General features: G+C 42.2%; 1 protein-coding gene across 2 annotated transcripts in view; it reads right to left on the reverse strand.

Moving 5' to 3' along the window:
• The window catches only part of gpc1b (glypican 1b), a 54,369-nt gene that overhangs the window by 14,308 nt on the left and 24,192 nt on the right, over positions 1 to 15,869 (reverse strand). For both annotated transcript variants that reach the window (XM_026373720.1, XM_026373719.1), the window contains one exon: positions 8,310 to 8,468. In XM_026373720.1, coding sequence (XP_026229505.1) covers positions 8,310 to 8,468 — 159 coding nt within the window. The remainder of the gene's footprint in view (positions 1 to 8,309; positions 8,469 to 15,869) is intronic.

A 15,869-nucleotide genomic window follows, 5' to 3' on the forward strand; every position in this document is an offset into this window, starting at 1 on the left:
AGAGTACATAGTGGCAGGAAGATCAGACTGCTCTTAATCCCCATTAGAATTCATTCCTGCTGCGTACTGTCAGCCATATGGTAAAAATGCCTGAAATCTGGCTAAGGGAAATAAGTTTCAGCAGAAACAGCTTCATTCACTCGTTTCCTTAATTTAAAGAATTTTCTACATTTCTGTCCTAATGTGGTTGGAGCGTGTTTATTTATTGATTTTTTTAAGTAAGCAGGGGATGAGGGCAGACTGTGGTAAATGGTACCATGCTGTCCAGCTCTCCTCTGCCCTTCAGCTCAGGTGAATAATGACCAGCATTGGTTGTAGACAAAGAACCTGTGCACATGTGTACACAAGGTCTTTTGTGTGTGGAGATGACCTTTCTCATTCCTCATCTGTTTGTGTGTCTACGAGCAACAAGCTCGTCCCTTCCTCCACTCCTTCTTCCCTGTACTCTCTCCTCAAATCCTGTATGATCCCTGAAAGCCTAACCTCCACCTCTCTCCCCCAGCATCTGCTCTCGAGGGAAAGAGTGATGAGAGAGGGTGCCTAATTGCTTATATGCCAGCACATTTGGTGAGGAAGGAACAAAGAGGATATGAACAATAGCTGGAATAGCCGGCCAGTTTGACTCATTTATAATGTGAATATAAGTGATGTCAATTAGTTCTTCAGAAATCCATTTTATTTTCAGTAGTTATACCTGAAAAAGGTTTTTAATAAATATGCCAGCAGTAACCAAAACCATGTGCCATGAGGCTAGAGCCCAGAATTTCAAGTAACATATATATGTACAGCACACATCTGTATCCATAACGATATAATAATCACCCGAGTTGGTCTGGGAATGTAACTCACTATTGCCTTGTATCAAGTTTGATCCTAGTTATCCTATGACCTTGTTCAAATGAATACCTGAAAGCAACCTGATAAAAACAATCTAAATGAGCTACTGAGTCTGGTCACTGTCACAGTCTACAGTCATTTTGTACATGTTGTTTTCACCACAGTAGATGATGGTTCATGCAGTTATTTGGCACAGGTGTTGGGTCACACACCCTTCCTAACGTAACCCTCCCCTGTTTACCCTGTGCAACCTCACTGACTGGGGAACCCCCCCCTTTTGCTTTTGGACATCTTGGGGGTTCAGTTTATGTCCATGCGCATGTTCGGCATACGGCCAGGAGGAGTTGTTTTGCAAACTACCAACCCTTGAGTCAATGGGCAACCACTGGAACAAATGTGTCCTTCCCATCCTTTAAATATGAGGTTATGTATCAATATCGGGAAAATTTTGATATGATGTTAAAAATTCAAACGTTGGCCTAGATCTACCACAGGGACCAACCACACTGGCTGCACACTCTTATAATTAGGAGCTGAAATTTTCTTTAATGTGACAGCAGATTAGGAAAATCTCCTTTGCCACAGTCTACCTCCATGATGTCTGCCTTTGATTCCTATTCTTCTCTCTCACACACACACAGTTTATCTTGCTAAACCATCACTGCAGCAACTAAATGCATAACCTTAAACTTTATCCTTACCCTTATTCCAGCCCTAAAACCCAGTCATCATCCCTAAAATATTCTTTGAACACGTGACAATGGGCAAAAATGTCCTCAAAGACCAAAATGTCCTCACAAGAATAGTATTTGAACAGACTTTGTCCACACAAGGAAGACATGCACACACACGTACACACACACACACACACACACACACACACACACACACACACACACACACACACACACACACACACACGCACACACACGCATAGAGCAAGCTCAGTCAAGTGTGTGTGTGTCTTAATGACTTTCTTCCTGTGGTGAGAGGGGAGTTAATGATTTCATTTGTAATCACTCTGAGCTTCACATCCAGGCCACCTTGACATGTCAGAGGCTTATTTTAACTTTATTCCTACGTACTCTTATCCCACTGCCTCTAAACCTGATTAAACACACACACACACACATTTAAGTGCCCACAGAAACTCTCACATACCAGAAAATAACTCTCATGTATTCCACCCTCCTCTGAGCTCTCTTATGCCTTTTATCAATCAATACAGTGATTTATACCAGATAAGTAGCCTCTGCCTCTATGTGCCCTCTTCCCCTGTCTTTCTGTCCCTGTCCTCCCTCGATCGGTCTCCTGAGATATTGAAAAGATAATCTGTGTAACACACAGTTACCATTCCTCAAGATACCGTACCCGTCATTCTCACCGAGACCTTGGTTACTTTCACATACAGAGGTATTAGTTGGTGGAGGGTAAGGGGACTCAGGCTTAGCAGGTCTGGCAACACTTGCCACTGTCTGATAACGTTGGAAGTCAAACCAATTGATTTAACGACCTGATCTAAAAGTAGAAAGAAATCAAGAAATCACCAGTTCTTTTACAGTGTGTCTAATCTTACTTAACTTGTAACTGTGGTCTGTGAAAACTCATTTTGATGTCTGTTTCCTCCAAATGTCAGTTAACACAATCTCACATGTGCAGGAAATGTTTCAAAGCACTTTGGCACCATGTAGTGGGCCTGAAACAAAAAAAAAATGTGGAAAATCTACAATCCAAATTTCGGGGAAGCCTTGAATTTTAACTGAGAATATCACTCCCCACACAGTGGAAACCGAAGAACGACTTACATTATTTGGCTTCACACAAGCATATATTGGCACACTGAGCTCGCAGACGCTAATACACTCGCTCACGTAACTCGCAGAAAGAAAGGCAGAAAGATCAAACTAGCTGAGAAACATTAAAGATAATTTAGTTTTGGCAGAGCATCACAGGCTGACAAGAGAGGACTGAATAGAAATGGAAGACCAGTGCAAGAATGGAAGGGAGGAAGAGAGGGAAACAGGTCATAAAAAGCAGTAATTGTATATCTCTTTCATATCTGACGGCCTTAATTCGATTTGTTCGTTTGACAAGTGCAGATGATAATATTAGCTGGACAGAGCTAGATAGAGAAGAGGAGAAAATCAGGTGGTGGGGGAGCATTATATAACGAACTAGAAAGCACTCAGAGGCCACATTACATATGTTACACTCGAGGCTACTGAGTTGGAGAACTTCACATGTGTATAGTTAAAAAGTACATGCATGCATTCAGTAAGAATGTGCATGCAATTTGTAGCCATAGTAAAAATGAGATGTTTATTGGCGGAATAGAAGTACATTCGGGGTTGATTACACACAGATCCAATTGACATGTATGTCTGAATGGCGCTGTGAGGAACTTATGACTGAATGAGAGTCATTCAGACAGCAATGTGATGTATCCAGTGTCTCAAAAGGGCTTAAGAGAAACAGAGGAACAAGGTATCGTCTTCGACAGGCACCAGATGGTTTGGTGATCTCTGCTTCTTCAATCAGAACCACTGCACCTCTCACTAAAACCCAGGATCCTCAGCCTTTCCCTTTGGTTCTTTGCCCACCTGTGCAAGGACAACGAAGAAAAAAAAACAGACACGACAGGCACAGACATACATACGCCGCCGTCCTGAGCGTGCCGAATGCACAAATCTCATCTGATCTGGGAGCCATTAGACTGTTTATGTGTCAGCCTGACTCTCCATCAATAACAACACCTATTACACACATGCAGTGCCCCACGAGCACCGAAAGCCCCTTAGCCAGCATTTAGATGCTATTAAAAGGTCCCTTATATTAAACAAGCCAACACATCACATAATGCGTGTCATTTATCAACAGGCTCTCTGTGGAAGTCTTTCTTTCTCTTTCTCTCTGTCTCCCTTCTTTGGCTGGCATCATGCACCATTTATCCATGCCTGTTTCCTTTTCTGTCCATCTGGTTCTCTTTTTCTGCTTTTTTTTTTTTCCTTCCTGCTTGTTTCTTCCCAAATGCCACACCATTCCTTACCCTCGCTATCATTTTGCTCTCCCCTACTCTATCTCTGCTTACTTTCCTCTGCTCACCCCACCAGCCCTCCATTCTTTTACCACTCTCTCCTTCTTCTCTGACATGTTTTCTTTCTCTTTTCTTCTGTCATTCCAAGGCAACATCACTCCTAGTTACATATGTTTGGCATAATTAGGCCAGTGAATTGCACGCAGATAAAATGAGCCAATCAACCTCCACAATGGGAGCAGATGTCCACGTCTGTCATGACATCATCAGAGGTGACCCTGAAAGCAGGAAATTAGGAGGTGTGCAGCAGAAAGGTGAGTCTCAGTCGAATCAGTTCTTTCTAATTGTAGGAACATTGCTTTGCAACACTCCAGTAAACATGGACTTGACAAGAAAAGAACACTAGTGTCACCGTTACAAACGACTCCGTAGCTGTCTGTCACACTGAAAGGAAATACTGCGCAGCAGGCTGCTGCTTGCCGTCCTTACATCCACAGCTAGTGTCTGTTTTCCAAATCTGATATGATACATTAGGGTATGCTCGACTTCATTCCCGTTGATTGCTTCCCATTACTCTATCTCCACGATGTTACTTAACAAGCCAGCTGGGACAAGTTCAGAGCTCCACGTCTAGGCACGTCCTGCCTGGTCATCTAGAAATCAGTGTACCCATAAGCAGTCAGTCGGTACTCTTCAAATTAGATTAAGCTCTATGACCACCGATCTGCCTTGAACTGAAATGGGCTGGAACACACTGGCCAATAAGCCACTCGCTGCTCATGAATACTGTGTGTGTGTGTGTGTGCTGATGGCTCAAGAGCTGGGTTGGGATCAGGTTGTAAGCAGTTTTTCTTTATGTGCAATCACTGTATCTACATACTCATCCATCCCTCTGAAAAAAAAAAAAAAAAATCAGTAAAAGCCTGAAACCTGCCTGAAATTATTTTCATGCTGATTTATTTGTGGACATTGATCTCAACTCATCTTTTAATCGTTTAATCTAGAAAATGACAGAAAAAGATTCCAAAACTTATGATCTTAATTTAACTGTGATATAAGTCAAATCTGCGAAGACTGTATTTGTTGCATAAAAACAGAACTTTAATGATGTATTAATTATTAAAACTGTTTCTTTTCATTAAATAACTACTTGACAAATCACTTTGTCCTTATTTTCAATTTCTCCTGCTATAATCACATAAACTGATAAAACAAGAGGCCAAATCAAGAAGGAGGACAAAAGATGGTTGCATAATTTTTTGGCCAGTCAAAAAAAAAAAAAAGACTTTTCACAATTTCAATTTAGGGCAGGACCATATGTTTCGAATGAAGTAGGATTTATTTTAATTAATTTCACCCGAGAGCAATGGGCATGTGAGGTACGGATGGATCTTTCGCTGTTATTAAATCAGATGTAAGTATTTCTTTCAACAAAAAAAAACAAAGTATTGTACGTACGTATAAGGCACACATACAAACGAACACACACACACACACACACACACACAGTTCAGATGTCAGTTATGACACCATTAAACCCAACGCCACCTGCCAGGTGTAAGGTCCGTCTGTGTAACACACCTGGCCACCATCTAACTCTCGGTTCCCTTTGGCGCCATCACTCTCTGCGTCCTCTCTGACCTTTTCCCTCACACTTTCATTTCTAACCTCATCTGTCTTTCTCTGTTTATCTCTCTCTCGCACTCTTCCTGGCTACCACTCCCCGTTTGCTCCATTTATCTCTTGCCCTCTCCTCGCTCTGCACTTTCTGTCCCTTTTTAATGTTTTATCCCTCCATCAGTCTCATTTTTAGTCTGTCCTCTCACTCACCCCAGTTTCTTTAGTTTACATTTTTTTTTTTACATCTTTGTTTAACATATTCTAGCTCTCTGCTGAGTGCGGTACGAACGTCAGCGCACGCATACCGCATGCACACACACTGTATACAAAGTCAGTTTCAGTCACTTGCACACTGACACTAAATTACAAACTTAAAACACGTCCAGTACATAGAAACACACACATGCATGCAGTGCAGACACTCTCGGGCCTGGAGCCAGCTGTTTGTGAATGTACCGGTCCTCTAATCTGTGGCTTGTTTGGGGCTTCAACCCAAGTCCCTGGACCTAAAAAGGCCGGGCCTGACTGGGATGGAGCAGTAACACCCTGCATTTAGCCACATGGCGCTAGCCAGCACACACCCTGCTAAACATAGCCAGATGTGCAGGGACTGGCAGCATGGTAAAATGTCACTGCAGCCTCTTTCAGCCATATGAATTAAAAAAAAACTGGCTAAGTCTCGTCTTTTCATCGCCTATTTTTAACCATAAATATCAACCACGGCTTCTGCTGCAACACCGTCACCGCATGTGCTGCTGCTTATGTCGTCCAACAGCTGAAGCTAAAAAAAAAAACAGGATGTCTGTCATGAGAATGGCTGGATCTTGCCAAATTGCGCTGATCATGGCAGCAAATGTAGCGTAATACGGTCCAATTAATCCCAGTCTATCGCTCAGCTCTCGTCTTCAGGGGACACAGGGAACAGCAGATGGTTTTCAGACCTTAGGGTCCCAACACACATGCATGTCTCTCCTCCGTCTGTCTGCTCTGTTGTCCCCATCTGATGCCCACTGGGGTGAGATGAAGGGACGCGAGACAGGGCGGAACAGAGTTGGAGTTGAGAGAATGTACCGTGCAGGTGTGGCTTTAGTTTTGGTCAACAAAAAAGGACTAGTACGGTTAATTTTCATTTCAAACAGCAGCCATCAGGAGTTTGAAATAATGTGTCTGGCAACCATACATGAATAAACACAAGTTCTAGTCGACTTCCCTGTGAGGTAACGCAGGTGACCATGTTCGTGACGTGCGTCTCTGTGCGTATTTATCTACAAGTCTTTGGATGCACATCACTACATTGTTTAGAGGTCACAGCTGAGTGCTGCTTGAATGTGCGTGTTTGTGGACTGTGTTGTTCGCTGGCTCTGCTTTGCTAAATGAAGTGTCCCGCGAAAGAATGGGAAAGTTCAACAACTGTGGGACGACATAAACTATCTCTGACAGAATTTGTATGTCTTGGACAGGTCTGTGTGTGTGTGTGTGTGTGTATGTTTAGGCCGGCTGACTCTATCCCTCTGGCACGGCAACAAGAGCACCCTGAGAGAAAAGGAGGGATCACGAGAAGAAGGAAGGACAAAGAGTGACGGAGGAAAAGTAAACAAATGTCACTCAGTCACTAATCACTGTGATCTGAAAAGGTCAGGCTAACTAACCAAGCTCAGAGCAACAGCTGACAGATTCATTGTCACCAAATGGCCAAGAGGAACAAGTGGAGCACAGAGACACCCTTCTATTAACTGGAGCAGGTCATTAGGCACAAATAATTGCCTCGCTACTCCGATGTTCTAAGATTGAAAATCGCTCTCTCTTTTCCCCATTCTCCCACTCTCAGAGCATCGCAATTAAATCCTGATTACTTTATTTGATAACTATTATTGGCCAAACTCTTCCCCAAACTATTTCCTGTTATGTTGAGTAGCATGCTTACTGTTGTCCTAAATCCAAAGGCAGTGCTGTAAATCCCAGTAAAAAGTGTTTACGTTTGTCCTACAGTTGAGCAGAAGGTCTTGATCCAGATTACTTGCAGCCTGAATTTGTTCTCTCGTAGAAGGAATAGAAGTTGTTAAATAACAAAGCCGCAAGTGGAAGTTCGCAAACTCAGTCTTTGATTAAAAGTACAAGTTCTACACTACAAGTAGAAGTACAACTGGTTAATCCAGGTTATCATTATTGTACAAAAAATGTATATTTATCTATATCTGCAGAAAGTAAATAGTGAATATAGGCAGCATAACATGGAAATAGGCTACTCCAGTAGGGTATAAGTATCTCAAGCATGCACTAGACACAGAGGATGCAGCAGGCAGGTAATGAGGGGAGAGAGAGAGAAACATGGGAAGACTGCCAACGAATCTTTCCAACCAGAGTAGCCACCAACATGAATAGTACCCCTACACCAACAGAACAGTCAGGTTATTTTATTGATGATTGCCTTTTGTTCAACATTCAAACTCTGATATGCATAAATGTAATAGTAACAAAGCCAAAAGAAAGAGAGGACTTTCTGACAACACCACTGCAGGGCATCACCGACCTTCTCATTTGAAGCCCGACAGCCTGATCAAACCTCGGCATCGGTTTGCAGACTGATAAAACATGATGAAGGACTTTAACTCTCTTGCACTTGTCAGCCTCTGCATGTGTACCTCTGCATTTTTGTTGTGTAGGCATGTCCAGAGTAAACATGTGAAGAGTTAACGTCCTACTCAAAAAACCCAAAACTGGCGTCTCCCGTATGGCGATAACACACAATCACAGACAAATCTACTGATCTTTTTCTCTCACTCAACTCAAACACTTACTGAACACACACATAACTCACCATCGAAGGCCTTGTACTGTTTAGAGAGTGAGGTCTGTACGGATCGTCCAGCATCTTTGAGAAGTCCCTCCATCTCCTTGCGGCTCAGCAAGGCCAGGCTGTCCTCCATGTCACTGGTACAGCAGGTGTAACCCTGGGGACAGATGCGCAGGTGCTCCCCTAGCAGGAGGACAGGTGTAGACAGAGGAGAAAGTGCAGGGGGCGGGGGTGGTGGAGGAAAGGAGAACAAACAGGGAGGAAGGAGATTTAGAGGGGGCGACATCAATTCAGTTGGCACTCAACAAAACTGAAATTAACAGTTCGCCTGTAAAAAAAAAAAAAAGCTCAACAGTGAACAAGAACATGGCAGGCTGAATTAGCTGCAGCGACAGGTTTTATGGCCTTAAACCCAGCCTGTTAGTTGACGAGGCAGAGATGTTTGTGTTCGCCTCCGCCCGATTACCTGGCAAGATGTGGAGAACTCTGTGGCAAATGGGAGCACTGAAGCAGTAGTGCAGCATCGGCTCTCGTACAATTTTAATGAGCTTTCCTGACACGTATGCCCATGCATGCATTTGAAAACATGAGCGTGCGCACTCGCAAACCCACACACACACACACACACACACACACACACACACACACACACACACACACACACAGAAATCTAGAAACTCACAAAACCAAGGAAGTAATAAGCTCCTTGTTTGTGTGAGCACACACTGCATGCAGGAATTTAAATAAGGGGAAGATTAAGTTGGTTAAAACTGGAATCAGATTTTCAACTAGTACTAGCCCATCTTCAGTATTATACGTCCACTGTTATTTAAGATTTGTGTGACACTGGTCGTATTTTGTGTTAGCAAGTGTGTATAGAAACTGCAGGTCGCAGCAATGCAATTCCAATTGTATTACACCCTCCATGGAAGAGGCACATAACTGAATCACTAAGCCCTCCCACCCAAAGGCCCTGAAGTGACAACTGTCTCACTGTAATTCCTACCTCACCTCCCTTTATTCTGTCCGCTCTGCAGGACTCTCTTTTATCCTCCTGTGTGGCCTCGATCAACTTGTTTTTGTACATAACACCACTATAAATGCATACACACAGACTTTTTGTCTGCTGTTATTACTGTACATTGAAATGTCTGACAATTCGCTGTGTAACAGTATTTACATTGAAAACTTTACAGCTAGTTTTCTGCTCCTCTGCACAGACACAAGATTCACGGGATAGCTACCAACATCTTGAAATTTTTTAATTAATGTTTCCATGCATCACTGAGCTTTACTTTGCCTGCACAAAGGCATACACGGCAAAAAATGCAGTAAACAAACACAAGTACAGGAATAATGATTTAGTGTCCCTCAGGTTGTCATTAGCATTCATCTATCGGAGCACCAGCTGAGGTCAAGTCTATGGGCACAGTGCTGTCATCGATAAAATCGATCCTGCCATCCTTTTCATTGCCAATGCTAGCGATTTCTGTGTTTACTGGCTCAACAATAACAAGCGGTCATTTCACCTTCATTTACTGTAGTTGGAGCCCGACTTAATTACTGCGACCCCCTGATCCTGTGCCGAATCTCAGCACTATTTTACAGTGAAAGTGTGTATGACAATAAGCCGTGCACTTCGCTGATTATGTGTCAACCGCGTTTCTATAACCGTCCTTTAAATGCCTCATCCAGGCCAACTCTAAAGTGGAGCAATTAAAGGTAATTTTCCTCTTCGAACACCAACGTGGAGAACAGGCTCGCCGGTCCAGAGGAGAAGGTGACATTGAGCACCTCTCAGCACCCTCTCACTAGTGATGATGTGACTCATACACACACACACACACACACACACACACACACACACACACACACACACACACACAAAGCAAGATAGAGTGGAAGGCCACATATGAAACACTCTAAAAACAAATGTTTTGGCTCAACAAAGAAAATCAACGCAGCAGTTTGCATTAACCCTTTAAAGTTATGACAGGATAAGAAGAAATTAAGTTAAACTACACTGCGTGAGGGGAAATAGCTTTTCTGCTGGACTAAGATGTGCTAAAATAATAATAATTATTATTATTGGCAGAATAAACACAGATTTTTGAGAAGTTGGTTGCTCATAAATATAAAGTTGCTACACACAATTAGTGTTGGATTTAGAAGAAATGTTGAGGTCACACACACTTAATTAATCACGACAACATTACTACCAACCTGTAGTTTAGCTAAATAGTGGTGAAAGATTGTTGTATTTGTACATATCAGTGAATGAGAAGGTGAGGTAGCGAAAGAAGATACAAAGAAATGGAGAACAAGAAAAAAGGAGAGATGATAGTGTTGAAAGGTGAGACAGAAGATTGATGGAGGAACTGCATACAGTGCTGTCAGGGGTCAGGTGCAATCTGTCAGCTCCTAGGACAGCCATTTAAATGCCTAGACTAGTTTTAGTATCTGCATGTGTGTGTGTGTGTGTGTGTGTGTAACATGGGTCTGTGGCCATTTCTTCCAGTGCAATCTGCTTGTGCCTGTCATCTGAAGGACATCTGTGCAAAAAACAAAAATACACACTTACAGACACACAAACACACACACACACACACACACCCATGAATAGAAGGAGGTGTGAGGCTTCCAGATGCTGCCAGGCAGAAACAGCCTTTTCAGAAATCAATTTTAATATATGAAAGACTGTCACGATCCACGCCCCAGTTCCCTGCTCATAGGTTTACTTGTTCCCATGCATTTGTCTGGATTCTCGCCTATTTTTCTCTCTCACACACATTTTCATTCAACCACTAACTTTTATTATGGACTCGAACTTTCAATACGGTTTTCCAATGTTAGCAGGAATGAATTCTGTTATTTCTGTCAGGGAAGCTGGAGTTTTTAATTCATTTGGTGGAAATTAGGTCATGTGCTGTGTTTATTTTGTCTGGAGAACCGGGGAGGGGGTCTTGCTTTATTAGTTCTTTTGATCCACTGTGCTTGTTTGTTGTCACGTACGTTGAAGGATGTTTTCAGTTTATTCTGTCATGAAACCTGGAGGAAATTCAGTGTATTGTGTGTTCCATACTGTACACTGTAACGTCAGTGGGGGTTTTGTTGGTCTAAGTATTTCTTATTGTATTAGGTCATTTGAACTCCCCTACTTACCACCACCATTTCATCTGTTCCCTCAGTTCTTCCTCTACTCCCATACATAGGTTTCTCAGTATACACACAGAATATCTGAGCAAAACAAGCACACACTCACTGTCCCGGACATGCATCGGCTGTGCAGCAGGAGGAGTCACCTGTAACAGAGCAGTGCGTTTCCAGCTGGCTAACCTTATAGTCGGCTGATGTTTCCAACAGAGTGGCCTCCTCCATCGACTAAGAGGTCTATGAGTGTGTTTGAGTGTGTTGATGTGAAGTACGCACCCACATGTGAGCTTGCAAACACACACACACACACACACACTTATTGTAGAGATAGCTTAAAAAAACATGGTCTCAGTAATTATCAGAAGACCTGTCCTTGTACATTAGATATTTAGACATTTCGATACATTAACCGATCTCCAGCCTGCCTTTGCTATTTCCTCCCTCTATTGTTCTCGCATTGTTCCTGCACTCTGAATAAACTTCATGGAATGCATGATAAACGTGAAAAATGTGGGGCCATAATAACAATAAGGTTCACGTCCCACACGAGAGAGCGCATTCGTTTAAAGCTGATTGCACAGTTGGTGCGCGTTGATGAAACAAAGCCACACAAGAATAAGATATGTTTATAATTAAATGAAATATTCAAATACATTCAAAATTACAGAGTAGGTGTTCATGTATTAATCAACCACCTTCTGCGAGGCCAATCAGCTCAGACGTCGCATACCAATCATCTGGCCTCTCCTAAAACTTCTACACATGTATAAACCACCCAAACACCCATATAATAAATTGCTGTTCTGTTCACTTTAACCCCACAACAGTCTGCCACCGCTTTCTTTTTCCTGTTTCTTTTGACAAACTTGTCTGCTAAATGCTCACAATTCCCTAACCATTAGCTTATCACTGTTCACCAGGGAGGAAAGCATTATTAAATAGCAATCTGGAAAGGCAGAATAGGGTCATGCACACTGTGATAAAGCATGGGAGAGACTGACAGTCAGAGGCTTTAAGGGATGGTGGGAAACACAGAGCAAGGAGAGGGAAACAGGAAATTAACAATGAGTCAAAGCTAAAGTGTCTCTGTCTGGGAGCTTGTGAACAAAACATCAGAGGTCAAAACTCTGGTCTTTTCCAGTTAGGTCACCATCACTGTGCCACTCAACAGCTTTCTCTTTCTCTTTCTGATCCACCGTTGTATCAGAAACACAGCAACTATAGCAACATTTCACTATTTCAGCTCATTTCACAGCTGTGAAATGTTTTGATGCTATATGGTTCCATCTATCTGGATTGTGTTAAGTTGTGTACATATTATGCTGACTGAGATATTGCAAGCAATTTTGAGTTCATTCAGGCTATTTAGTGATTTGGTGGAAGATTTTGAGCGTGACCCCTGTTGCACATAGCTTTTTCAAAACCTCGTTTTCTTTGTTGTACGCGTTACTACGGTGGAAAATGTTGATCTAGGAGGACAGAGCCTTGTAATATACCATTAACATCCTGCTATACCTTGTCCAGCTTCTCGTTTAGAGGCTTAAAAAGTGGAGCGATCCAGAGCAACTGATGCTGCTCAATCTTGTTTTGAAATTATGTAAAGCAACACTATAATCAAGCATTAGTGCAGTAGGCATCTGTTGTATTTAAGTCAATTTTAGAATATATTTTAAATGGTCCCCTTGCTGATGGCCATTTATCCATGCACGTCACTTGACATAGCTTAGGTGATATTTTCACATCTTTATATTAGGAAAGAAAATGAGATTCTATGCTTGACTCAGCCTAACTAGAAATAAGTAGCTGACAAGTTGACAATGCTGGCACTACGTGTGAACACTTGGCATATAGCATCCACACCTTTCTTCCGGAGGACATTTGGCAAGTTCACGACCACATTGATATGCTGACACACATGATGGCTCCTAGAAATGATTGCATAACTGCCATGGATTTAAAGCATAACATATAATGCATGTGTGTATGTGTGTGTGTGTGTGTGTGTGAGCAAGAGAGAGTGTGTATTTGCTCTCTTGCATGTGAGTGCACAAATGCTGTGGGATCAGAGAGATTAGCAGTTTAATCCAACCACTGCTGCGTGCGTCCGCAGCTAGGTAGATTATTGCCAGTGCCAAGGAAAACACCCATGGAACACCCAAAGTGACACACATGCGCAGAAAACATTCAAACTGAGGATTAGGGTTAAACAGATAAGAAACAAATGGGCTACTTGGCAGCACAGGCTGACATGTGTGATCCACCAACTGCATCCAATACATACCAACCAGACAATTGCTTGATACAGACAACTGTCCAACCATCCTACAAGCCTGTTTGTTGTCTCCTAACCTTCACACACACTCAACTATCCACGGTCAAACCAGGCTTTAACCTAGACCCTAGATATTTGGCTTTCTGGTGCTGTGAGCAAAACATTAAGTAAGTAGGGGTGGGAACCACAAAACACATATACAACATTACTACTGATGACAGTGGACTTTCCATCCTTCTTTTTTGCTGTGTCGGTGCCGGCTACCTACACTGCTGGTGAACCAGAAAAATATTCATTAATCCAAGCATCACTGTAAGAAACTCACGAAACACCTGTGAAAACTGTACAGTCACATTGAACTGGTGCCCCTTCTCTCACTTTATCCCGTTAGATTAATTTAATTTACCTACAGGACAGAAGCATAGATACGTGCAAGGTGATAATTATATCATAATTATGTGGGCAGTAGATTGCTGATTTTGAGTTAAATAGCTCTGAATGTTATTCCTCAAACAGGGGGCAGAGTGTGTTGAAATCTGAAATACTGTTATGCTCCATCCAGCAGAGAGTTCACTAGTCATCCCCAAAGGAAAACTACATATAATTGTAAAATGCTAATTATGCCATGTTTAAAAGATGCGACCTAACACGTCTTGCTAAGTGCCTTTTAAGCATGAAGAGCTCCAGCATCAAGCAGTGTAACCTTAAACTGAATAAAATCCTTGTGAATCGTGTCACTGTTTCTCTGGTAGTTTGTATCAACTCCCATAGCAACACATGTGAACCAGATGCTGAAACATCAGACTTGAGAACAACAGTGATAGTGTCATTGTTTACAGATCAAAATGGATTAGGCATGGCAATTTCTCATGTTACAAAAAAAAGAGAGAAAGAATGTGAGTGGGTGAGCGAACTGAACCAAACTTTTTTTGCGTGGAGGAAAATGCATTACATGAATGTTAAACCCACATAGTCCGGGCTATTGTGAGTCATGTGAATGGTTGGACAGAACCTGGAGGATCGCATTTGTGTCCGCATATTGGAGCTGTGATTAATAAGAAACATTATGAATTACAACAGGTTTTGTAATTGCGTTGCTGTGGCTCTGAGAAACATGCTTGACTGCACACTCTGATACGACAGGCACAGACGCATGCAAACACATTTGCTATTTGTCCCGTTCCTTCTTTCTCTGTTCAGCTCTCTCCAATTCACAAACACAAAAACCCATTGGTCAATGACTAACCAGAGAGCTCCTGCTGCCTTAAATAGCAGTAGCATCCTGTCCTATTCACTTAGCAGGTACAATCAGAGTGCTGTCAAATAGGGTGATGGTGTTTTGGTCCATGGTCGTTTTTTAATCAGAGTGCCAACTTGCCCGACCATGTCCTGATTTCCTCAGTGTCATCTCCACTCTATCAATTTCTCAGATGAGTGAGACTAAACTGGACTGACCTGGAATGCAAGAGAAGACAATTTGCTCAGCCCTAACAAGAATATAGTTAAACCGCACACTGTCCTAGTTACACCCTAAAACCCACGGTTCTGTTCCAGTTACAAACATGTTTTAACTTGACTGACTTACTGAATCTGTCGTTGTGTGTGCAAAAAATAAGGGAGACAAGAAGTCAGTGGGAAAATAAAAGTTTTTTCTGACGGCAATTATCATGTTGGTATCTATCTCAACATACTGTGTCACTGGCAGCCTCAAAATAAAAGGAGTAAGTAAAGGCTACATAGAGCTGATCTCATGTCTGAGTCTAGAGGAATGTGTATGTTGTTTTGGAGTGTGTGCATGTGTGTGTGTGCATGTGTGTTTGGGGGGGTAATACAGATGATGATGCAAATGATGCTTGACTCATGATGAGTCAAGCAAGTCCTGAAACTTGATAAAAGGTCATCAGTCAGAGTGGAGGGGTGTATAGCTCTTCAATCTGGTAACATAGCTGGCTTTAAACATCCATCATACAGTTTTCCATAGAAGAACAGTCGTGTCTTTTCACAGTAGAGAGTACAGAACTGCTCTGGATACATCTGGTTGTAGTGTTTGCCTAATGTGTCCTCACACCACTTTTTCATTTGAAAGGCATTTGAGGTCTATTACATTAACTTGTTTAAAATCCCATTCTACAAAAACCCTATTTCCAGAAAATATGTTC

This window comes from Anabas testudineus, chromosome 17 (assembly GCF_900324465.2).
Source record: "Anabas testudineus chromosome 17, fAnaTes1.2, whole genome shotgun sequence".
Taxonomy (NCBI): domain Eukaryota; kingdom Metazoa; phylum Chordata; class Actinopteri; order Anabantiformes; family Anabantidae; genus Anabas; species Anabas testudineus.